At 41.6% G+C, this 26,269-nt stretch overlaps 2 protein-coding genes across 5 annotated transcripts in view; one reads left to right on the forward strand and one right to left on the reverse strand.

The window, feature by feature from the left end:
* Positions 1-3,883, forward strand: part of LOC137289750 (unhealthy ribosome biogenesis protein 2 homolog) — a 34,957-nt gene extending 31,074 nt beyond the window's left edge. Inside the window, exons 28-30 of the mRNA XM_067820873.1 lie at positions 496-595; positions 1,705-1,816; positions 3,175-3,883. Coding sequence (XP_067676974.1) covers positions 496-595; positions 1,705-1,816; positions 3,175-3,330 — 368 coding nt within the window. The 3' untranslated portion in view covers positions 3,331-3,883. The remainder of the gene's footprint in view (positions 1-495; positions 596-1,704; positions 1,817-3,174) is intronic.
* Positions 3,884-5,490: 1,607 nt separating this feature from the next.
* Positions 5,491-26,159, reverse strand: LOC137278052 (probable alpha-ketoglutarate-dependent hypophosphite dioxygenase). Of its 4 annotated transcripts, none has more exons than XM_067810121.1 (12): positions 26,081-26,159; positions 22,701-22,739; positions 20,203-20,318; positions 14,076-14,213; positions 13,407-13,556; positions 13,028-13,134; positions 11,114-11,165; positions 8,865-8,932; positions 8,120-8,186; positions 7,299-7,411; positions 6,802-6,901; positions 5,491-5,880 (listed from the first exon to the last, which is right to left on the reverse strand). In XM_067810121.1, exons 2-12 carry the CDS (start codon positions 22,717-22,719, stop codon positions 5,821-5,823), a joined length of 990 nt encoding a protein of 329 aa, XP_067666222.1. In that variant the 5' UTR covers positions 22,720-22,739; positions 26,081-26,159; the 3' UTR covers positions 5,491-5,820. The 4 variants fall into 4 exon arrangements, with proteins under 4 accessions (XP_067666222.1, XP_067666230.1, XP_067666240.1 ...); XM_067810129.1 differs by having other exon boundaries at positions 26,076-26,159; XM_067810139.1 differs by lacking the exons at positions 22,701-22,739; positions 26,081-26,159 and adding an exon at positions 21,641-21,743.
* Between the last annotated feature and the right edge of the window lie 110 nt (positions 26,160-26,269).

Genomic DNA, 26,269 nt, shown 5'->3' on the forward strand with positions numbered 1-26,269 from the left:
GTGTGAAGCGCATTTCTGGCGTCCCCCTACTGTGATACTACTGGAATATGGCTAACCATACTCACATATCCATTCACTTGAATGATCTGCAATATGACATCCTGTTTATCTGTTAAGACACAATGAAAGTGATGTCTTTTATCAAAGCATGCCTGAACTGATCTTACTTTATCAAGACATGGCTGATATGTTCTTCTATTTATGTCTTTCATCAACTTATCTTTTTCATGTGTGTCTGTCTGCCTACCTATGTTTTCATGTGTCTGTATCACTCTGATTTGTATATGTGTCTCTCTCTGCCTGTTTGTGTTCTTTGTGGTTCATGTTGATCACTGGATTGTCAGATCCAGACTCGATTATATGCAAACAGCCAGTATGTAACTGGAAAATTTCTGAATGTGGCGTAACACAGAACTCAGTCATCCACTCACTTTGTGGTTCATATTAGTATTCAGCAGTTTGGATAAGTATCAAGTATTACCTTAACCAGTCCACATCTCCTGGTGTCTGTCATCCAACATGGCTGCCAGGACAAGCTGGCTTCAGATCCACAGTACGTGGACGGCATGGTCCACTGTGCTAACCAACTTACCAGGTAAAGTGTTTGTGTTAGTCTTATAGGTGTGTCATGATGTCAGGGTTATACTGTAACTATGTATTATCCAACAATGTTCTAAGTATAGGAGAAAACACGCCTCCAAGGTTTTGGTAGACACTGTAACCCCGATGGTTTTACATACATGCTGTCAATGATGGGTAATTACAATGCAGATGATCATTTAATGAAGCTAACGATAACTGAAGTGCACGTAAAATCAATTTAATGGAAGTAACTATAAGTAGATAATTTAACCCCTCCACCTTCATCAGCCCGGTGGCCATGCGGTAGAGCATCTACCTATGGAGGAGAAAATTGTGGTTCCAATCCCCCTTTGGAAAATCTTTCTGTCATGAGTTTAATCTTGAAAAATCTCAATTTTTCAATTGATTTCAAACACTATCAAGAATAAGGACTATGATATGTGGATATACAACTTCTTTAATTCAGTGAGTGCAACGTTTTGACATAGATACTAATGTCGCTGTCAAGCAAATGGTACAGGGTAATAAATTTGGAACTCACTGAATTAAAGAAGTTGTATATCCATAAATCATAGTCCTTATTCTTCATCTACTCAACTTCTAGAATGCATACCAAAGAACTTATGTATCATTTGAATGTTGAGGTTCATATGAAGTTAGGAAGAGTAAACCCTGGGAAGCGGTCTTTCTAACAAAAAGTAAAACCTGTCCCTCCAAAACAAAAGCCTCAAATGCGGTTTTTATGGGAAAACAAGAGATGGCCGAATATATAGTGAGAAGCACACTTAAGGTTTATATGTAATGTCTATTTATACAACTGGGTAGTGATAACTAAATAGGTTAGTGATATTAACTGTAATTATGCAACAATCCAGTAAGTGATATCTAATTGTATAACAAGATAGTATGTGATAACTGTAATTATACAACATTGTAGTGATAACTAGTTGTACAATAGTGTAGTAAGTAATAACTGTAATTATACATTGTATGATAACTAATGATACAACAGTGTAGTAACTAATTGTACAACTGTGTAGTAATTACACACCAGTATTGTAAGTGATAACTACTTATACAACAGTTAAGTGTTTTTGCAGTAACTGTACAGCCATGTTGCAGACTAGTAAGCCTGCTGCAGCCAGTCAAGGTGGAGTTCAGCAAGGTGGTCGTGTACCTGCTTGCAGACTATGCGTGTGAGGTTCAGAATGTCACTCTGCTCCCAGCTGTCAAAGTGAGTCTCATCAGGACTGATATCTGTAGATAGGTGCAGTAGGTGTTGCCTTTTGAGCTGGACTCATGTTACACATTGGGGATGCTGCTGTTAGTGAGCAGTTGGAGCTTCTGTCCTGGCATTTGAGGAATGTTGTTTTGAATTGCAGTCTCATATAAAGATGGTAACAGATGGGCCTTGTTGTTTCTTTGCCTTGTACTTGTGTTCAAGGATCATACAAGCAGTGGTCAGCTGACTGTGTCCATGTTGATAATACCAGCATATTACCTCATCGGGATGAGATATGAAATATGGTTGCTTCATCAGCAACAGCAGCAGCAGCAATGTGAACCCCATTCACATCACCAGGGTTTTACACATCCTGCATGCACAGATGTACCGAATGGGTGCAGAGGAAATGCAATATTGCTTCAAAACTAAACAAAGTTGTGGTGTGATGTGTAATATATTGAGAGAAAGATATAAGTTATCACTGAAAGTTTCAGAATCTAATTATGGCAAACTAGCACAACAGATTTTATTCATTGTTTTTGGTTTAAGTATGGAATGTCAGTATCGAGTATGTCCCCTATGAGCTCTCGCATCGGTCTGACAAAGTCTGGGCATACCTCCAATCAGTGTCCTCATTAAATTTCAAACAGTTGATGCAATCATTGATTTTTTCCATCAGTACACAATATGATAGACATTTCTTGCATAAAACTGTGGTAAATTTGTCATAGTATGACCAGAGTGTGTGACAATGTCTCAACTGTCAGAACAGATTACCATGCTCACAAGAGGTGACAGACAGGTGGTCAGACGTGCTGACTTAGCTGATGTGTGTCATTATCTTCCAATTGCCCAGATCAGTACTCATGTGTCTGGTCTGGTCCAGACTCAATCATTTAGAGACCGCTGTCATATAGCCTTACAGTTCCTGACTGTCGCATTTGAGAGCAAACAAAACCTTACAACAGATCAACAATAGTTACAGGAAAGAACCTAAAGAAAAGAATGCTATGGATATCAGCTTTTTGAGGTCCTTTTCAGTGTATATTCTTACCCATTCACGGGGTGGTGGGATAGGACAGTGATTAAAGCGTTCACTCTTCACGCTGAAGACTGTTGTTCGATTCCCCTCATGGGCACAATATATGAAGTCCATTCCTGGTGTCCTCTGCTGTCTTATTGCTGGAATAATGCTAAAAGCAGCACCAATTACTCATCATGTTATCAAAAAATCTAGAAAACAGACAGGCCATGTACAGGAAATAACCTGGAGGTGATTACCTGCTTCAAAGTAGTATATGTGTTGACGTAAGGTGTGTATTTGGGCCAGTTACAGTTGTTTAATTGTGGACAATTTCTGGTTCCAGAAAGCTCTGCTGCCTGGTATCTACATCTTGCTGGATATAGCCGACCGCTTCCAAATTGCACAGCTGCTGGCTGTCCTGCCACATGGGACGAAGGAAGTGTTTAAGTTAATGTACACTGAATACACCAAGTACCACAAGTACGCAGGGAGAGTGTAGTGCCCTGCCCCATGGGATGAAGGAAGTGTTTAAGTTAATGTACACTGAATACACCAAGTACCACAAGTACACAGGGAGAGTATAGTGCCCTGCCCCATGGGACGAAGGAAGTGTTTAAGTTAATGTACACTGAATACACCAAGTACCACAAGTACACAGGGGAGTGTAGTGCCCTGCCCCATGGGACAAAGAGTGTATTAAAGCTTATGAACACCAGATACTGTAAGTTCAAGGTAACGGTATGAACATTGACTTGTGGACCTGAGTTCAGAGTTCTGAGGTCATAGAGATCCTGTGACAAAATATGTTGCCTGAAAATGTGATGCTGTGGTTCAATATATATACTTGACTGACAGTTCTAGACAGCACAGTGATCTTCAATGTCCAATAGCTTGCTAAGTGCAGACTGTGTACTCTCTTCCAGTATGATCAAGATTGGTCACATCCATCAGCTGGGATCTAATCTACACTTTATGACGTTTGTTTGTGCAGTGTTTATGTACTTGTTGATATACCAGTATTTCTTTTGACATAAAATGTTGAAGATTCTTAATAGTGTCCTTGTTTTTGTCTTCAGTGATTCACGAATAACACCAAAGGGCATTAAGATTTTCACAAACCTCTTGCTTAGATGACCTCAAGTCAGCTTGAAATACATGGATCAGTCACTGGCTAGCAGCTAGTCAGTTGCTAGTTAGAAACTGGTCTGTTGCTGTTTCGCAGTGTTTCTGTCATCCTGTATTTACCACACTTTCACCATTACAAAGTTAGCATCCAGTCATTTCAAAGAATGTTGTGTCTGGCAAATTTTAAAATCAATTTTCTAATTTCCTCTATCAAAACCCCTGGCTAAAAATAGCAGCATCAACACAATACCCTCTACATGTCTGATTGGTTGTTTGGGTGTATGGCCTCAAGCACAATGAAAAGCATGATCACTTGACTGGTTAAATTTATGTGGCGTTTGAAATGCTAGCTGGTCACAATGTCCAGCTGTGGAAAGATTGTAGATTGTGTAGATTGTCTTCAGTCTATGAAATGAATCAAGTTGTCTGACTGGGCGGTTGGGTTGATTGCCTGTCATTGCACTGAAACAGTTTGGTTTGTTCATTTTCTCAGTCACTGGATTGCCTGGTCCAGGCATAGTATATGCAGACCACAGTCATATAGAAAGAATATTGCACTGTTTAACAGTATAGGGAGTTTAGTTTTACACCGCACTCAACAATATTCCAGCTATATGGTGCCAGTCTGTAAATAATCAAATGTAGACCAGACAATCCATGGATCAACAGCATGAGCATCTAACTCTGCAACTGGGATATAAGGACATGTGTCAATGACCTCGATCAACCAATCCCATTAATCACCTCTAACGACAAGCATGGGTTACTGAAGATCAGTTCTAACCTGGATCATGACTGATTTTAACAAAACATAATAAAAAGCAGCTTGAATACACCTGTCATAAAACATGGCCATGGCCATGTCTCTTAGTTATGCATGGATCTACTACTCCACCCTGAAAGTGGTGAAACTGAAGTACCCTTCCAAGTGACATTAAACTTACTCCCTGCTTTCACATTAAACGGTAATCATTAATCAGACTTTATCATTACTCCAGTCTCTCCTCCTAGGTAAACAGCCCGATTCGGGATAACCAGTCTGTATTCCCATGGTAAATGGAGACGTAGAGAAAGATATGACATCTGCCTTGTACACAGAGGGTTTGAATTTCACTCTTTGTACTATCAACTTGTTTCTCTAACCTGATAAGGGACCACTTGCACAAAGTGATCTTCACACTACAATCATAACTCCAAGAGCCTACCATTGATTTAGACAGTCTTAGTGCTAAGATCGCTTTGTGTAGATGAGTCCTCATCATTAAGGATGTCTTCATATAGTGGTTGGGAAGATGGGATAGCAGACTTGGTGAAGCATTTGCTTGAGATTCCGAAGACCAGGTTTGATTCCCCATATGGATTCAATATGTGAAGCCCAGTACTAGTGTCCCCTGCTGTGATATTGCTAGAATAGTGCTCAAGGCAACGTACAACCATTTTCAGTAACTCATACAGTAATTATGTTACTGTCTTGGCATAGCACAACTTCACTGGATTTCTGTATGGTGTGCATGTCAAACATGAAAAAGTACTCTTGCTGGATAGATTCAACATTTTTATTCCTTTCAAATCACAGTCTTAGACAGCGGCAATCAGTTTATTTACCCTGCAATAAACTTGTTAAACAAAAACTTAACATGCAATTACCTCTTGCATACAGTCAATGGTTTCATATCATCCAAAAGATATTTAAAAAACAATATAGTAACATAACAAAACTGTCTGCAACATTTTCACTATTCTTTTATTTCAAAAAGCAGTGATTGACTTGACATGTCTAGAAGCATTATTCAGTATGCCTGCTTCCGGTTATGTAGGTGATGACAACCCTGTCTGTGTCAAAGGGGTGTGAAGAGCAGAGGTATTAGGCAGCCCAGGCTGGGTCATAGACAATGGGGAAGAACTGACCCTCCATCTTGTTACCCTGACAACAAAAAAGACCAGATTCAGCATTCTTTAACACTGCACTAAGGTTACATAATTAAAGACATACTGAGTTGCCATAGCTACCATAGTGAGTGCTGTGTAAAATTTACAAAGGAGAATTACTCATTTAAATCACATTTGTCAGGAATAAACCATTAGAGAAAACAAACTTAGATTAGAAGTCAATGTAAAAATGGTCTTGATAAGAATTACTTAGCAGTAATCTAATTAACGGGGGAAGAGGTTTGTAGGGCAGGGTAGGGCACTTATGAGAAATCGTAAACCCAAAAGTCACTGACTATCAATTCTTATCATATATATTAATTTGAAAATAAATACAGGTTTATCTTAAAGTGGTACTTTAAGTAAATATAAAAGGTCTAGTGATTTATATTTCTGGGTGTATATGAAGAGTATTACTATTTATCTCCCACAACACTTGTTGCTGGGGGTATTAAAATGCACTCCATCCATCTGTCCATCCATCCGTGCACGTCTTTTCCGGGGCAGAACTTCAAATCTGTTCACTACATGACAAATAGATAGACATGGCAGTGTACTGGTGCCTTTTGGTAGTTTTGGATTTCTGAATAAAATATTTTTTGTGTTTCCATGGCAACAAGTTCATCTGTGACTGAATTTGGTAGGTTTGCTCTTTAAAACTGTTCACTTTTTCTAAACCAAACTTGACACATAGATAGATCTGGTTTTGTACTGGTGCCTATTGGTAGGTTTGGAAATCTGAATGAAATATTTTCAATACTCTTCTTCCACTTTGCCAAAACATTTGACATCATCATAACTAGTAGACACGTTCATGAAGAATATTTTGCCCCTGCAGGGGATATTTGTCTTCTTGTTCCACTTGTCATGCTTTGCTGCAACTATAGTTGTGCAATACATTCACAAGTCTTACTACCTTCGGAATAGAAATGCCTTTGAGCAACTCTTCATCAGAGTCTGATTTGACTCCATCAGCAAAGTAATTAAGTACAGCAGCTCGGCGGGGAACATCGGATCTGGAGTAGAGGAGAAAATGGATCAGTTTAGGTGAATGTTCAACTGTACACGCAATATGGGTCAAGACTAGATGCTGTTGTATAATGTTCAGGGCAAAAGTGTGCTTTATTACACAATACATGGTGGTAGAGCGAACTGTATTTCTATATCAGTGAAGTAATATTCCAGAAATATCACAGTTGGGAAATAACACACGGGCTTCACACATTGTACCTGTGTGGGGAATCAAACCCAGGCCTTCATCACCATGAGCAAATGCTTTAACCACTAAGCTACCCAACAGCCCAATTTTCTTTTGATGATGACACAGTAGGAGTCGTATGTCATGATGTGAGTATTTCACTAGTCATGTGTGATACAAGTATAGTTGTCCCCTGGAAGCTGATGTCTACTCACCTGTTGCCATAGGAACCATGGACTGCAAGAGCATGATGGAAACTGGCATGACCCTTCTTCAGGTTGCCTGTGATTGGCTTAAAGGCAGCTTTCTCTTCATCATTCAGTATTGTCTGAAACAAGAACATCATGACTGTGGGTGTGGATGAAAGTGGGATAAACTTCAGACTGCCATCACCTGCTTGTGTCATGACCAGACAAACCCATGACTGCCATACAGTAACCATCTGGCCCCCATTTTGAACTATTAAACTCCTGAGAGTTTCTAGGACTTCAGTCCTGTCATACAACAAAGCATGTGACACGCCTCACCTTAGACAAGGTTTGTCTCGTTCACCTGGCAGTAAATGGGTATCCAGTAGTATAAGTTACGACTGTTAACTCTCTAGTGCCTCACAGCAGCTAGGGTTATCCAGGGTAATACTGTGTTAGCGCTATGAGCATGCACAATTGCATGGAAACAGGTGCTTTCTAGACAGCCATTGTCATTACTTCAATGATGATGCGAGACATATCTTGATCATGAACCTGTATTTGGGAAAGGGAGTGGGTGGGGTTGGGGGGTGTTAATCCATGAAATATTACACCTGAAGCTAAGTTTGACAGATATATTGAAGAAACAGGTACTACTTAGACATTATTTACTTAATTCATAAACAACCAACCTAATGTGGTCATCTTTATGTAGTGAATCTGGTCAGAAACTATTTCATTGTATTCATGTGGGGAATAAAACCCGGGTGTGACAGGCAAACACTTTAACCATTCTGCTACCACACTGTCTCCATTTCACACTATCTATGTCATTAATGCTAACACACCTGGATGGACTCCATGTCAGCAAAGTTGAAGTCCGTCACAGGGAGAGGGTTGCCATTTCTGTTCCATCTGAAACAGACCAGCTGTACTAAAATACACACAGTGACACATTTCATATCACAAGTTATCTCAATGTAACTGTTTGAAAGAAAAGTTCTTGTCACATCCATGTCATTGCTTAATTTACTTTGAGTATTCTGCAGCTGTAGGACACTATTACAACTCAAGGTACAGTGTAGAGTTTTACTTTCATGTGTTGTAAATATTAAAAACTGTAACCTGATGATGTGAAAAGGACAGACCACAGATCAAATGAACTCAATTTAAAATGGCCGGAATGGAGGTTATATGTTTTGAAAACCATTAGGACTTTGTAGCAACATCTGCTCAGGCCACAAAGGAAGAAAGCGAGACATCTTCATGGAGGTCATATTGGGAAAAGATGTTACCAGACACACGATCATATCTATACATTGTTTCCAGTTCCGACTTTGTTCATAAGAGCAATGTGCAATATGAACACACAATGAAATTTAGAAAATGATCACATGCAACATGTTACGTTTTGGATTACACTCTTAGTATTCTAGTGGGTTGGTTAGGTTCCCTTCTGGGATTCAAAACCACTCTCACAGTCAGGAACCTAATCACCAGCACACAATGTCAGCCATCAAACCCACTCAGGTTCCAGTGGTCAATATGTAATGCAGGATAAGTGGGAGAAACTGATTATGATAAGAATATTACTTGTGTGAACCAGTGATGTACTTGAGAGCACCGTTCTGTTCAAACTGCTCATCCAGCGCTATGTGCACCTGAAACAGGTAGAATACTGCAGGGTAAGTCCAGCTTAAGTCATATTCATTCATAGATATCTTATTGCCTAACGATTAAAATATGCAATATTTCAACGTTTGTATAAATATTGTTATAAAATTAATATTAGTAAGAGCCATCAGAAGATGACAAGTCCCCAAGTCCTACTTGATAGTTTTTTAGACACAGTCTGAATTGTTTCCATGGAAATTATGAAAAATATACAGTCAGGCCGCGTTAGTCCGGACCCCGACAATCCGATTCCCGCGATATCCGAACGATAGCTAACTGTAACCAATCTTTTTTACTATGTAAACTCATTACCTGTTGATTCAGTAATCCGGTGCTTCACTCTCCGTATCCGAACGTTAATCAGCGGTAACAGATTAGCTAATTACACATAGTTTTGCTTCATTAATCCGGCGGTACATCAAAAAGGTTGGGATAATCCCTTCACACCATGAGCCCCATTCAGTGGTAATTGTTAAGTGACACTTGCGAGTTGAAGATGTCGTTAGTTTGTGATTTTGATCAATTAGTAGGTCTCACTTTTGGTTAGTTGGAGTAATACCTGTCATGCTTACTTCCTGTATAAAACACTGATCGTGTCAAAATGAGATCACCTGACGCTTGTCAGTCATAATGGAAAAGTCCCGCCCCTAGGCGTAAAAGATGTGAAATTACTGCCGCACAAAGAAAAAAAGAGAAAACCCTAAAGCCAACTTTGATCTTATGTGTAAACATTTTGGTCAAGAATTCGGACAGTCTATCGGCAAGAGCACAATTTCAGACATCGGATATGTTTTGTGATTGGTATGATTGTTTGACAGACAGATGCAATCACCTGGCTGACACGTGATCTCACTTCGTAACAATGCTGCTAGTCACAAGTTCGTTTCAGTAGTCCGTACGTTTCACTATCCGAACGTTTTTGATGAAAAACGGACGTGTTCGGATTAACGCGGCCTGACTGTATATGTCAAAATATCTGCAGATAGCAAAAGGAACATCTTCAAGATCTGTCCTTGACAAATGCTAAGTCTTGTAGAAAGACATTGAATGGTTTTCAAATTGTGCTCTGGAAACAAAATCCACCCTCAGAGTCAGGCACCTATCGCCAGCACACAAAGTCAGCCGCCTTGCTCCCTCATCCACCTCGACTTCCACAAAAATGAAAGTCGGACAGCTGGTAGTCTTTGTGTGAGACTTTGTGTGCTGGTGATTAGGTGCCTAACTCTGAGGGTGTGGGTTCAAATCCCGGATGGGACTCAACCAAAAAAGTGCTAGAATTTGTACTTTACTAAGAAAGTGAAATCCCAAATATGACGTAAGTTGCATTTGACCACTTTCTAAATAGTATCGTGTAATCATAGCTTTCGACCGTGGGAGCTGTGCCAATTTACACCTATCAGAGAGGTACACAAAGTACGCAGTCTAGACTACCAGCTGTCCGACTTTCATTTTTGTGGAAGTCTCAGTGGCTGAGTGTGATAGGTGGCTGATTTTGTGTGCTGGCAATTAGGTGCCTGACTCTGAGGCTGCGGGTTCAAATCCCGGATGGAACTCAACCAAAAAGTACTGGAATTTGTACTTTACTAAGAAAGTGAAATCCCAAATATGACATATGTTGCATGTAAATATTTAGATGACAATGTGCTTTATTTAACATCTTCAGGGGGTTTATTTCATAAATTGTTTTAAAAAAATATTTGCAGGATCTTGGGGAATTAACCCTGCCCAGATTTTCCTGACTCTTTGTGACAATGTTCTTTGCCATGATGTTGTGGTTCTAATTATAGACAAGAAATAACATGAGGTTGTCTACAAAAAGAAGTTCAAGAATTATATATAATTCAATCAGTATTTTGTCATGGCAATCAGTTTGCATTAACTTCAGTAAACAGAATCATGCCTGGTATGAAACAAAGTAGATCGCAGGATGGTTGCTGCAAATTTTGGACAAAATATATTCATTACGTAATCTGTGTGATCATTGGTCAAAATCGTAGCGTAAGCAGTTTACTGCTCAATTCATTGGTCGATAATAGCACAGTATTGACAATGATTACACAATGAAATTTCTGTCTTGCAAGTATTAGTGGCCATATTGTCCATACAAGCAAGGGAGTTAAGCAGGTCATTGCAAGCAATAGGGGTAGCTGAGAGGAAGTGCCGCCTACCGTTAAATGCATCATGGGTTTTGTGCGTGTCCAGTATGAATAGTCCTGGTGCCTGTAACACAGCAGTTAGCTCCCTTTGAAGATAGCATGAACATACATATGTAAAAAATATAATACACTGAAATGTCAAAAAACCTTGTCACTCCCTTTTTGAAACTGGTAATCAGTTTAATTCAAACATGTATATAACATAATAATTGTCAGGAAGACTTAAAAATTGACATGTTTGATCACCAATACTTATAGATGACAACTGACTAGAATGACTACAGGTGGTGTGACTGTGTGATCCAAAAGTCAATAGTGTGTATGGCCTCTTTGAGCATTGACAACAGAGTTATATTGTTTGTACAAGGAGTGGATGAGACGGTTGATGAAGGCAATAAGAACTTGACTCAGTAATACACCTGAAAGAGTTGACAGCTGCAGTTGTCGTCCTTGGTCGTACATCATTGAGACTCCTCTGAATCTCGTCCCACAAGTGTTCTATCGGGTGTAAGTCTGGACTGAGGGCCGGCCATTGAAGAGTTTGTATGCCATGTTGACAGAAAGTCTCTAGTTGCTATGGCAGTATGGGCACACGCATTGTCCTGCTGGAAGACATGGTTTCCATGACGACCCAAATGTGCCATGACAAAGGGTCTCAGCCCTTGATCAAATTGTAACAATTTGCCTCTACCAGGACCAATATGGACTGAGAGCCATAGCACCCCACCACATCATTATGCTCGGACCTCCCCATGAGTCGCTTACCAGGACACAAACATCTAAAAAACACTTTTCGTGTCGTCGCCACTCTCACACTGAGACTGCCATCATCAAGACGCAATAACGACTTTCGTCGGAGGAGACTACAGATCACCATTCCTGGTGATGCCAATTCCGATGATGTAGGGCTCACTGGAGATGCGCATGATGATCGGACCCCAGTAAGGCCTTCAACATCTGATGTTTTTCTGCCTCAAACGCCTCCGCACCGTGTCAGCCCTGATTGGACTCTGGTGATTGCCTGTGGTTCTCCGTGCAGTTTCCATAGCCCTAGCAAAACGATTTGCAGGTGATGACGGACAATCTCCCGATTTTGCCTTAACGTTGTCACAAGCGGTCCTTTTCTGCAAGGACAGTCTGCTGTGCTTAAAATGGCTTGGACTTGTTCGAACATGAAAAGAAAATTGATTTGCAACATGTCTTGCAGTCTGGCCAGAATTCAGTCTTCCTAAAGCTTTGTTCCTCTCTTCCCTTGATAGTCATGGCATATCGCTACTGTCGAACAGTGAATGATTCGATGCATGTTCGGTGGATCTGTTTATAGGGATGACATCTCGGGATGCACATGCATTTGCTTTCGCATGAACCTTGTCCCATCATTACTTTAGTTACTACGTTTTAATGACATGTTTTATGTATCAAATACTGAATCTGAAACCAAATGTACTTGAACACTGGCTACGAACTAGGTCCAGCTAACATCAAAATGAAAGAATAATAAGATTGGTACACTGTTTCAATGATGGGGCCAGGAAGTGATGCACGTTGATGCCAACCAAGAACCATAATCCTGGGAATTGAAATGATCATCGTCAGATCCTGGCAATACCATGGTACACAGCTCTGCATGGCAAGTTGCACAGCAGACATAACAAGGCCATCTGAGGAGAAAACAGTGATTGCCAGATGCTTATAACTTAATTATCATTCAGGTGAATAATTCTATTTATTTTATATTTTTCTCTGTAACTAGCAGTGGGACAGGACAGTGGTAAAAGTGCCTGTTTTTCCCAATGAAATCCCAGATCTGATCCCCCAGTGGGTGTAAAACTATACACACTCATTCAATCCATCATGTGATCCTTTTTCACGTTAAAAGTGTTTATGTTCTTCTTTCTGAATTCAAGATGGCAGAATTCCACTCACCAGGCGACAACTCCACCATGATGTGGGGGTTTAGCAAACAACTGATCGTGCCAGAATCGGACTGGAACTTCTTTCCCCGATGGGTCGAGCAACTGAGATGCAGGTACCTGTCCGCAGCAAGGATGAAACAGTCAGGCAGATTTATCAACATTCGAGATGATTTCACACCAACACAAAGTTTTGTATACACTTCTATATGGAAGATTAAGTCCAAATCAGGGAGGATGGCCATGTCCTGGAACAGCCAGTTATACTGTCAAACTTACAATATGGGGAGGAAGACCATATCATGGAAAAGCTCTGTTATTATGTCATACTTAAACCGCTGAAGGGTCAAGGGCCAGATCATGGAACAGCTGTGCTATAATAGCATACTTACAACCACTGAGGGGAGGAAGACCAGATCATGGAACAGCTGCGTCATCCGCCAGTGTCCAAGACAGTGCATGAGTACCCGTGTAGGGTCTCCAGTTTGGTTGCTATGGTATTCATACAACAAGTCCATCCCAGGGTGTTTCTCATCCTTATTCTGGTGAACATAAAACAGAGGCTATCACAGACATGAAAAGAAATGTGCCACAACAGCTCACAGCTTGAGGTGGTGTAATTATAAATTTAAATAATATGGTCAAGTTTGCAGATGTCACGGATGTTGTTCGGGAGACTGATTCACAATATAGGTCCTGTTTTGGAAAAAATATCTGCCCAATATTTCTCTTTCCCTTGTGGTCTTTCTTTTTGTAATTACTAAAATCTTGCACTCTGCTGGAGAATCCATAATAGGTCTCTTATGTACAGACCTGCTCTCAGCTTGAGGTGCTGTCAATAGTTTGGCTGATGGGGTTGTCGTTGGCACAAGTACAACAGATATGTACCCTATATACAGAAACATACCCTAAACGAGTGACAAGTCCACATTCTACAATCCCAAACCAAAACTGTATGTAGTTGTTCCCGTTCAACTGATTGTAAGTGGTGTTGTGCATGTACAACAATTCAGATCAAGACAACAGTTTAATGTAGAAGTCGGTGGTTGTGCTCTGCTCACAATGAAGTACTTGTAGTCATCCAGTATTCTGTCGCACTGTTCTGGTGAGAGAATCGGCACATTCAGAAGATAGCCATCTCTGTTGAACTGGGCAATTTGGTCGTCTGTCAAACGGAACTTGGACCAATCAGACTTGTTCTGCAACGAGGAAACATATTCACCACACTTTAATGCGAATTTACTTGATTGATAAAGCTGTCAGCAGTTACACCAACACATCTTATGCATTGTCGTGAAAAAGTTGAACACCTATGGTGAGTGAGTGAGTGAGTATGGTTTTACAACATGTATAGGATTATTTCAGCAATATCATTGGCAAAGACCACCAGAATTATTAAAATCTAAATATTTTAGATATTTAAATACATACCTTACCATAGGTCTTATGCATATTACCTCAAGCTTCGCTAGTAGAGATCAGACAGATGTTGATTTGCCATTCCCTGAATGGCTACCTCATTTATCTACGGATGTAGTCACAGAAATGACATGATCTCCCTACTCGTGTGAACGCGAGCCATCCAAAATTCACTTTTACTGGCAGCAGGAAAAAAGGTCCAAAGAGTCCAAAGTGGGGAGGAGCATTCAGCGTTGGGAGGGAGTCACCACCCTATGGTAAGGTAAGTATTTAAGTATTTAGATTTTTATAAATTTTTAACTTACCTTACCATAGGTCTTATGCATATGGCTTCGACAGAGAGGACGGTGGTGTGGACTGAGGAGGACCTTCAACTCTTCAGCAGACAAAGCACATGCACAGGAGACCCGGGAGACCAAAGGCAAACGTCACAGTGCAAACCTGGAAACAAGACAAAGGATAACCCAAGGGAACTCCAAAGAGAAACCGATGCACCCAGAGGGTGAGGTTAATCTTAAGACCAATGGTAAGAACAACATAATTACCTAATGGGCACAAGGCCGGGTGAGTTGCTGTGCAACCACCAACGGGCCAAAAGACTGAAGCCCCTCCATGTCCTCAACCGCCAAGTCCCTCAGGTAGTGTGAGGCAAAAACGGTGGTCGACTTCCAAAAACAACCCTCCATAATCTGTGGCACCGTACAGTTCCAGTGGAGGGCCATAGTGGACGCCAGAGCTCTAATTTCATGGGGGTTGTTCGCCGACAGATGGGGAAGTTTCTTGGCATCATACGTCGCAAGGATAGTCGAACGAAGCCACAAGGCAATTGTGTTTCTGTTTACTTCCCCCTTGCAAGATGAAGAAAAGGGGATAAATAGCCTTTTCCAGGAACGTCTCTTCAAGGCAGACCTCTGGATATAACATCTAAGAGCCCTGACTGGACACAGGAACTCCTCCTCAGTATCATGTCGTCCCAGGATAGTCGATAAAGGCGGGATGGAAAACCGTCTGTCCGGTTGACCGGGAAGCTGATTCTTGGCAATGAAGTCCCACAGTAATCCTAAGTAGACTCGCTTGTTCAAAGCGCATTTGTGTGACATCGGGGAACCACAGTCTGGTTGGCCACCAAGGCACGACCAAAAGCAGTCTCAGGTTCTGTGTCTGCTTGATCTTGCCGATCACTTCCGGGAGAAGAACAGGTGGTGGAAAAGCGTACGCGTCTAGACCTTCCCACAACAGGGATAGTGCGTCGACTGCCCAAGCCTGCGGATCCGGTACGGGAGACACGTAAGATGGCAACTGGTGGTTGCAGCTGGTGGTGAAGAGGTCTACCAGGGGTCTCCCGTGGAGAAGGCAAATCTGACGAAACACGTCTGGATGAAGCATCCATTCCGTCTGAGAAGGTCTGCCTGGACGCAACAACGCGTCTGCCAGTATATTCTTGCAGTCGGGTATGTGCCGTACCGCGACTGTGATCCCGTTGCTGTCTAGAAGGTCTGCTAACAAGAACATCTGGTCTAGGAGTTGCTTGGACCTGGTCGTGCCCTGGTTCCGGATAACCCAAACGACTGTGGAATTGTCCGACACCACCGGAAGCTTGGTATTGGACTGGATCGGTAGCCAGTGGCGTACTGCTAGAATAACAGCTTGCATCTCCAAGTTGTTGATGTGCCATAACTTTTCGGAGTCGGACCTCAGCCCTGAGGTCGTCCGGACGACCAGGTGGGCGCCCCACCCTAGCAGGGACGCGTCTACGAACAACTCGTGGTCGTGACTGAAGTCTTTCAAACAGATGCCGGCACAGACATTTGATTCTACCATCCACCTCCGAAGATACTGATGTAGATGTGGAGGTAGAAGGAACTGTGTTCATCTGGACGAGTGGTAACAGAAACCTCTGTAACGGCCGCAGCATAAGGCGCCCCCTGAGAGTAATATCTTGCGCCCACGTCAAAAGACCCAACAGAGACTGCCACTCTCTGAGGGTCATGGGTTGAGAGAGACCTCGATCTGCAAACACCAGTATCTTCCGACACCGATCTGGAGGGACCCTGACAAGATTGTCCTTCGTTAGAAGCAATCCCCCGATGAAGGTCAGCTCTTGCATTGGTTCCAGATGTGACTTGTCGGTGTTGACAATCCAACCCAGTTGATGTAACAGGTGGGTGGAGAAATCCAACTGTTTGCGTAGCAGTTGAGGACTGCAGTGGTTGAGAAGACAGTTGTCTATGAATGGATCGAAATCCACTCCCCTGAGATGTAGAGACCTGGTAACCGGCAGCGTGATCCGTGTGAAAAGCCACGGGGCCGTAGAAATTCCAAAAGGAAGCACCCTCCACTGGTAATGCATTCATTTGAAGATGAACCTCAGATACTTCCTGTGATGTGGATATATGGGAACATGCAGGTACGCATCCTGTAAATCAAGACTGGCTATGCAAGCCCCGGGTGACAATTTGGCTCGAATCTGCTCTAGTGACGTCATCCGGAAATGTGGAGGGTCAGCCAGATACTGTCTGTTGAAGGCTGCCATATTGTGAATCATGCGCATCTTGTCGGAATCTTTCTTTGGCACCAGGAAAATGGGTGAGTAGAACCCCGGGGAGCAGTGGGGTTCCAGCACTGTCTCTATGGCTCTCTTGGACAATAGGATGTCGATATTGGACGCAAGGAGAGCTAATTGGTGTTGAGGATATATCCGCGACTGGGGAGTAGATGTCAGCAGTAGAGTCTCGACCAATGGCAGCTTGCAGCCGGACTTCAAGATCTTGCTTACAAACGGGTCCTCTAGGAATGACCAGTTGGGCCAGAAGATCCCTAGTCTCCCACCTACTGGAGTCAGATGGATAGGTACGACTGGGGGTGGGACATCCAAGGCTTCAGTGACCAGAGTAGGGGCGCTTGCCTCTGCCTCGCCCTTGTGTTGAAGGGGTGTCCTGGCTGCGCTCCTGGGGCTTCCGCTCCCCCTCCCAAAGGAGGAACGGATGGATTCCCTTCTAGCAATATAGCACTTCTTCCCACTTCCTCTGGCTCTGCCAGATGTAGTCATGGCCAAAGCTGCACGTAAATGGCCAAGAAGGTCATGAAGAACCCTGCCTTGCCACTGGAAAATCGTCGTCAGGTGGTCCACCCTGGAGGTGTTGTCCTCTGATAAATCTACTGCAGCCGCTGAGGTAGTCGAGGCTAACGCAGAAATAGGTTTGAGCATGCGTTTGAGTTCTGTGTCAATGGCTGCCAACTTAGAGTCCTGCACTTTATAGGCTGAGAGTGTAGAACCTGACAGGCACTTGAGAGAGTCGTCCTGAGCAGCACCATTATCCGTGAAGTCTAGGCTGTGGATCTTATATTCCAACTTCCTTGACTTGGACGCCTTGATCGTAGGATTCAGTGAAAGCTTGGCAAAATCCTCGTCCAGGAGAGACACTGCATCCGCCACCATAGGATGAGGTGGAATGAGTAGTTCAGGAGACAAATGGATGGACGACGAGTTATTGGAGTCCACTGACGGAGAAGGACAGCCTATCAGCGATCCATTCAAACACTGCCAATAGTGGTAGATAGGTGCCATCATCATCGCCTACACCTGTCTCTTCGTCATAATCAGGGCAGAAGTGTTGCTCCTCCAAATCCTCCCAGAAGACCGAAGTCGATTCCCGCTGCTGGGTGGAAGAAGTAGATGGAGTCCGAATAGAAGAATCTTTCAGAGAAACTCGAGGGGCCTCCGGTGAACATGAAAGCCGGGTTCTGGAAGAGCGCCGAGGAGATCTAGATTGCGATCGGAAACGCCGCCTACTCCTGTTGGAACGAGAATTCTCCACGGAGCGTCTAGGAGAGCGTGAGCATGAGCGCGAGCGCGAGCGCCGGCTACAGTGTAGGGAACGGGAACGCCGACCTCTCAGAGATCTGGACCGTGATCTGCGTCCTGAACGCTCCACTTTCAAGCGCCGAGCGCGCTCCTCGTCCAGCTGTCGTTGTAACACCTCCTCCCTGGACAGTGTGTGCGAGATCCTGGGGATCCGATAAGGCGTTGGCGAAGGCACAGGAGCCGGCGTCTGAACAAGTGCTGGTGTAGGTATAGGCGCTGGTACTGGAACCAGTGAGGGTGTCCCCATCAAAGCTAGCGTGGACGCTGACGTGGGCATCAGCGCTGGCACAGGCATAGGCGTTGAAGTTGGAGCAAGTTCAGGCATCAAGGTTGGTGCTGACATCGGCAAAGGCGCTGGCGCTGCAGATGTGGTAGGCGCTGGAGAGACCGTAAATGTCTCTGAACTTCTGGGTGAGCCAAGGCGTCCGGACGGGATAAGTCGACGAAGGCGTCCGAGCGAGGAGGATCTGGAGATGAGCGAACAGGCATCACTGACGAGCGTTCCAAACCTGGCGTCGGCATTGGCGCTGTAAAGGTAGGTAGCTCCGGGTCGTCCAGTAAGGAACCTAAGGATGAAGCTGGGGAAGACATTCTCCTCTTTCGCTGAGTAAACCTTTTCCTACGAACCGATAAAAAGGTCTTGTAATCCGCCACTGAAAGACTTGCACAATGCTGACAGCGACTGTCCGGACACCAGGGGTGGGGATCCTTAGCTGACTTCTGCCCCTTGCAGATAGTACAAAACTGCCGAGTCATACACAGTTAACTGCAACAGATAAACATAAACCGAAGTGGGAAACAAAAAATCAACACTAGAGGGGAGAACGGAAAAACACCCCTACACAAAAAATGCAGCAAGAGCGCACCCCCAAAAAGAAGTGGGTATGCCTGTAAGCTCGTGACAGCGACGGTCAGCAACCAACATGGCTACCTGCGAAATATGCAACGTGGAACAAAAAAACACATGAAAAGAAGACAAAACAAGGAGAAATTACCATACGAAATGGCAGAACAGATGGAGGAAGCATCCCCAACGGAATAAAAACCTCCAAGCCCGCCATGACACCTTCATAAACGACGCAGGAAAACCCACACCAAAGTGAGAAAAAAACATTTACAACACGAGGTAAGTGAAGTTAAATCCAATTTAACTAACCACACACCTAGGGAAACAACACACACTTACCTGTTAAGAGACAACTTTATTCAACACAGATAGGAAAACTCCGAGCGAAACAAACACGTCTGAACAGACGAACGCTAGAAGTAAAAGTGAATTTTGGATGGCTCGTGTTCGCGCGAGTAGGGAAATCACGTCACTTCCATGACATCCGTAGATACACAAGGTAGCCATTCAGGGAATGGCAAATCAACGTCTGTCTGATCTCTACTAGTGAAGCTTGAGGTAATATGCATAAGACCTATGGTAAGGTAAGTTAAAAATTTAGGTTTCACACATTGTACCCATGTGGGGAATCAAACCCAGATCTTTGGTATGACAAGTGAACACTTTAACCACAAGGCTACCCCACCACTCTTGCACATCCATAAATGGATGCCCAAACATGGGGTAAAGGCTATCCTATTAACTGCTAACAGTAAAAATGAAAGTAACACCAGTGGGTAAACAAAAAAATTCACTACATTTGAAAGTGTTTGAGAATACCTGTTGGTTAGTTTTTAAACAATGTAATATTTTGTTTGCTGTTTAATGCAGCCTTCAGCAATATTCCAGCCATATAGCAACAGTCCTGTGATGAACATCATCAGCATCAGTCTACGAGATTGGAATACGGTGATGTGTGAGAATATTTGTCTTCACTGAAAAGTGAAAGGATGGACAAATGGATAGGTGGAAAGACATACGAAAGGAAGAACCCAGAAAGATGTGCACAGATACATACAGTGACCGGAGAAAACAGGTCACCGACTGCCTCATGCACAGTGCTGTAGTCTGGCACGCCAGGGTGGATCTCCTTGGGTATGGCAGGCATTGTTCTCCAATGTCTCGACACTTTAGCTGAAAAACAGACCATTTACTGTTGAACTTTTTCTGTATTGCTGTTGCTGCTAAAACAAAGTGACACAACACCCACTTTTTATCATGTCTGTGTGAGAGAAAGAGAGAGAGATAGAGTATTTCAGATACATGACAAGATTACTACAGTGAGCATGAATTTGAAGTCACTTTGCCAGTATTCTACCTGTATCGTATCTATGATCAATTCATAAATCATTAATAAGAGCAAGAGGGAGAGTTTAATTTTACACGTCTTTTAGCAATATTCCAGCAATGTCACTGTTTTGGACACCAGAAATGGGCTTCACACATTGTTTCAATGTGGGGAATCGAACCTGTGTCTTCAGCATGATAAGTGAATGCATTAACCGCAAGTCTACCCCACTGCCCATATTGTCAAGTTTAAAACCCCCTGACCTTCTTCATATGATTACAGTTATTCAGTCATACAGAAAAATCACATGTGCTTTATTTTCTAAAATATAATTTCTACTTAATTTACAGGAATCAATTCTTTTTTAAAAAACAAAACAAAAAAACAAATGCAAACATGCATAGAGCACAGAATATCAGTACTTCAAAAACATCATGCTAAATAACTCTTCCTATACAACCCCTATTATTTGTAATACATAGCACCTATTCTTTTAAAGGCAATTAATTAAAATAAATTGAGTGTGAGTAAAAATAGTTCTCATGTTAACCAAACTGAGCTTAAAAATACTAATTAAATAATCAAAACTACCAAATTTCAGAACAAAATCTTTCTGCTGAAACGACATGTCAGAAGTCCTTATCCCAAGGTTTCTCTGCTTCACTAAGATAAAACAAGACTTACCGTGTAGGCGGTTACTCTAACAATGATAATATACAACAGGTTGTCGGACAGACCATGCAAGGGTTACATGATAGATAACTAACCCTGGTAAAATAGGTGGTTTATCTCTGTGGCAGGTCAAGTATGCCACGAAAAAAACTGGATAAAACAGGGGGATACAAAGATGAGCTAAGTCTCTGAATATATACAACTTTGATTGAAACAAATAATTAATTACTTTTAAATGGAAAAGGAGATCCATTGAGGTGAGACGTGCAGAACCTGAGGCAATCTTAGTTGAATTATATTTGGCTTTAGTACTGCAGTTAGAGCTGTGTGGAAGGGAAATACACCATGCACTTCACTACAACACCAAACAATGCACTCTACCACAGCACCACTTCTACAATATAGAGGAACAAATATAAATATATATATGTTTATTCCCCAACCCTTGTGCTGGTGAACAATGAAATAACTGGTAAGCATGGAGATGTCTACATACCTGATGATGTGATGCATACTCAGAGGTTGATAAGACATTACTGACAACACACATAGTGGTCTAGTATTACATATTTATAGGTCAGGACAGTCAGTGTCAAATTACAACTTCCTTCAAAGCCTTGACCTTCATAGTCAACCAATCAGCTGCCAGAACAATCCAAGGGAAATGAGTATGTTAACTCAGGCAAGAACTTGGGCGTGTGAGGCACAAAACTGGGGCTGCTTCTAAATCATGTATTCCTGTTTCTGAACAACACCATGACACATCCTTTGTCATATTTGGGATTACACTTTCTCAACATTTTTGTAAGGTTGAGTAACAACAGTCAGAGTCAGATACCAAGTCCTCAGAGATCTGTGATCTAACCCACTCAGCCTCCGCATCTTCCACTATGTAAAACAATGACAATATTTGTTCATGATGACACCTTACTTCATTATGAAGAATGAGTATGGTTAATATTAAATAAAATGGACAAAATTTCAAAACAACATTGTTCCTGCAGAGAAATATTGCTACAAAAGTACAAAAGATTTTTACTAGACTGAGTTGTAGCAGTGAGTGGGTGAGTTTAATTTTATGCCACACTCAGCAACATTCCAGCTATATGATGGCAGTCTGAAAACAATAGAGTCTTAACCTGACAATCCAGGGATCAACAGCATGAGCATCAATCTACACAACTGGGATATAATCAACCAAGTTAATGTTAACCAAGTTAGCTAGTCTGACCACCAGATTGTTTTTCGCCTCTGGGTTACTGAAGATCAGTTCTAACCCTGATCATCACAGTTTGCTTTGTGTCCTACATCACACTGACAATGTCAAGATGACCTCATAATGACCCTGACTTGATACAGCTATATCAATGAGATGATTGCATTGAGAATACAATACAGATTACTGTCTTATTTTATACACTGTGGTCTGTACTACATCACAAATAGGTTCTCCCACTCGCTGTTAAGGTCATTCAATATCAGAGAAGTCACATGAGGCTCGCAGATAAAATACTTAGTCTATAAAGAGCATTTGACAAATAGGCTGTACTACTTACGACCAAGGCCGCTCTTCATCAGATAAGTCACGCATGGCTCTAAGTTAACAAAAAAAATTATATTTATTATAAAAAGTAACATCAAAATCTGACAAAGACTATAAAAAACGCTATTGCTCCAAAGGTTTGCATATCCACAAAACATCTGACACATTTTTAGCCATAAATATGTTGTCACTATTGTTGATGGTTGTACAATAGTTCTACATACATTCTGCTGTCTGAGTATGATAGTGTGTACTTTGTAAGCCAGGCAAGAGTGTTTGAATGAGTTTAGTTTAGCAATATTCCAGCAATATCATGGTGTGGAACACCAGAAATGAGCTTCACACATTACATCCATGTTGGATATAGACCCGAGGTCTTCAGCATGGCAAGCAAACGATTTAAGTGCCAGGCTATATCATTCTTCAGGATATTCAGATTTTTGGCCCGTCAGAATTCAGGTCTCTAAGTCAGAAATAAAATGAAAGAAAAGCAAAACAAAAACAGAGTCAGTTTCTGTTACACTGTTTTGGTTGGGTGCATTTTTCGAATACGTGCGAAATAGGTAGAGGTCAAAATAGCAGGGTTTAAAGTTGTTCAAAGTATTGAGTGCAGATAAGTTGGGTTCATAATCAGGTAACTCCATGAGACTTTAAAAGGTATTTTGCATGTCGTCAAACGTGACCAGAGCTGTTTCATACTGTCAGTCTCCAGTGATTGAGTGAGTTTAGTTTTGTGCCACATTCACCAATATTCCAGCTGTATCCATGGCAGCGACCTGCAAATAATGGAGTCTGGACCACAAAATCCAGTGACCAATAGCATGAGCCTCATTCTATGGAAATGGGACATGAGTCAACAAAGTCGCCTCTTCTGACAACCATGGGATACTGAAGACCATGGGTTTCCAACGATGACTCCAGTTAGTCATAATCCTGTAATTTTACACGACTGGCTTCATTTGCAAGGACCTAATTTAATTTACATCTCCTGCAATTTATACTTAAATGGCTTCTGCTCTATTTTTTTAATCTACACCAAAATGTCATTGTAAATATAGAGGCATCCTCGATATCTCCAGGGTATACGTTCCGAACAGTCTCCACTATACCCTGGATGCATCTACGGCTCAGCCCGAAAAATGTATTACCTCCCTTGGCTGGTTTTTTATCCAATCAGGTGTCTACGCTGGGAAGTTGAGCGAACCAATCACAACTCACTTTCGCTTTTTAAATTCTCTAACCGATTAAACTTGGCAAACAAACATGCAGAGGTTATCTGAAAGAGGTAGATGGATTTCTTGCTTATGTTTTTAAAAATGTTTACGACCTATAAATTGTCTGTATGATTTCCCCAAACCTTCGCAGTTGTAACTGCTACCTTTGTTGACACTGGCAAGCTCGGTTATAACGGCAGCCTTGCTGATTGGCTACTGTGAGAATGCGGAACCAGCAAAGGGAGGTAATAAAATTATGGGGCCGACCCGTAGATGCGTCCAGGGTATAGTGGAGACTTTTCGGAATGCATACCCTGGAGATATCGAGGATGATATAGAGGTTGTACATTCATATATATTATCTTTACAATTTTCATTTTATAAGTGACAACCTATGCCTTTTTCGCCAAAATCTTTGTTAGTTTAATGTGGCAATCTGCACTTTTCTTGCTATACAACAACAGTCTGTAAATAATCGATCATGGACCTGACAATTCAATGATGGACATTATGAGCACCCATCTACGGGATAAATGGGATATAATGACATGTCAGTTGGGATGTCATGATATATATATCAATATGTATCACCATATCCATGTCACAGTATCATAATACATATTTTTGCGCATTATCGTGTAAATTTAGATACATTTTGAACATTCATATTTCACATCTTATAATTGTCCATGAAAATTTCAACATTTTTTATTTAAAAGTTCTAATTTCCCATCATTGTGCAAGAAAAATAATTGATTATAACTCTCATAACCTTAAAAAATCATAATATTATCCCACAGTTGTACACACATTTTCAGCAAAACCATGTCTCCACCACCAGCATTCCGTGGAATGCTGATCAGGGGACCTAACTCTGGATGGACTAGATATGGTCATACACCCCTATATTATTCTTTGTACATGCATACACAATAGCAGATTCTTTGTTTATTTATTGAATTACAAATAATTGTATTCTGAATACAAACACATTGTATTTTGATCTTCATGATAATGCAATATGTAATTATTTGTGTCTTGCTCAACAAAATACAATGTGGCTTAAATTTCAGATCTTTTTTTTGTCAAGTTGTAATAATATTGATTACAACCAGTAGTACATGATGAAAATTTATGGACGTCAGCTTGAGAGTTTACATCTTGACGTGTGCTCTGAAATGTCATGTCCCTCATAACATAGAGGTTTACATCCATCATTTTCCTCCTTTAAGTCTGTCAATGCCATTCCATACAACCATCAGTACATCCTTACATTTCCCTACAATTATTTCATAGAACCAGAAAAACAAATATTTTCAAAAACTTGATTACCTCCATGCCCCCCTTTAAAATCACCATCACCTAGTCTGGTCATCAGTTATTTATGGTCTGCATTCTTTAAAGGGATTTAGCTGTTCAAAATTACAAGTAAATGAGTGAGTGAGTTTAATTTTACGACGCACTCAGCAATATTCCAGCTATATGGTGGTGGTCTGTAAATAATTGAGTCTGGACCAGACAATCCAGTGGTCAACAACATGAGAATCGATCTGTGCAATTGGGAACAGATGACATGTGTCAACCAAGTCCGCGAGTCTGACCACCCAATCCCATTAGTTGCCTTTTATGGCAAGCATGGGTTGCTGAAGGCCTATTCTACCCCAGGACCTTCACGGGTCTACATGTAAATGAATACTATTACTTATATTAAAAAATTATTCATGGCAAAAAAAGTGTCAGTGGACGTTTTGCATGTATAAAAACTTTGGTCAACATTGTTTCGCTGTCATAACATCCAAACTTAATAATATGCACTTTCATACATTTCTTTTTCAAAGATACATAAAAGTTAATGTACATTGGTAGACATCTATACAATTTTTCATCCAAACATATCATATCCAACACTGTTTTAACTATGAATACACTAGCTGAATCTTAACTTGGTTTAATATACATGAAGGTAACTTCAAGATAAAACTAGTGCTCTCAAAGGTCTTATTCTTAACCCCTTTTTATCATTGTTTATCAGCCCTGTCGAGAAACAAGGCCAATACATGTCATATTCTATCCGAATCAGTCATAATTCAGAGTATGTCCTGAAAACTGCACTAAATAGGATTGCTTGTGGTGATATTATATGGAAATGTAATATATAATGTCAGGACGTGCACCCTACAGCAACACAGAGCAATTCTGCTCCCTAGCTCTTATCAGTTCCCGCCAAGGTCACTCATGGGGCGATGGTGTAGTCATGTGACGTGATCATGTGACTGAACTGTTCGTGTTTCTATCTAATGTAAGAAAACAGCTTATTATTCTGAACAAGACCAACATTCATTATCATTTCGAATACTTCCAGTCCCGC

The sequence above is a fragment of the Haliotis asinina genome, chromosome 1 (genome assembly GCF_037392515.1).
Source record: "Haliotis asinina isolate JCU_RB_2024 chromosome 1, JCU_Hal_asi_v2, whole genome shotgun sequence".
Classification (NCBI taxonomy): Eukaryota; Metazoa; Mollusca; class Gastropoda; order Lepetellida; family Haliotidae; genus Haliotis; species Haliotis asinina.

Excerpts from the sequence above, each read along its gene's own strand:
- LOC137278052 (XM_067810121.1), bottom strand. Across the intron at positions 11,166-13,027 it reads CATGGTGGAGTTGTCGCCTG|GCACCAGGACTATTCATACT; the intron begins GTGAGTGGAATT and ends GCTGTGTTACAG. Across the intron at positions 7,412-8,119 it reads CTGACATGGAGTCCATCCAG|ACAATACTGAATGATGAAGA; the intron begins GTGTGTTAGCAT and ends TTCTTGTTTCAG.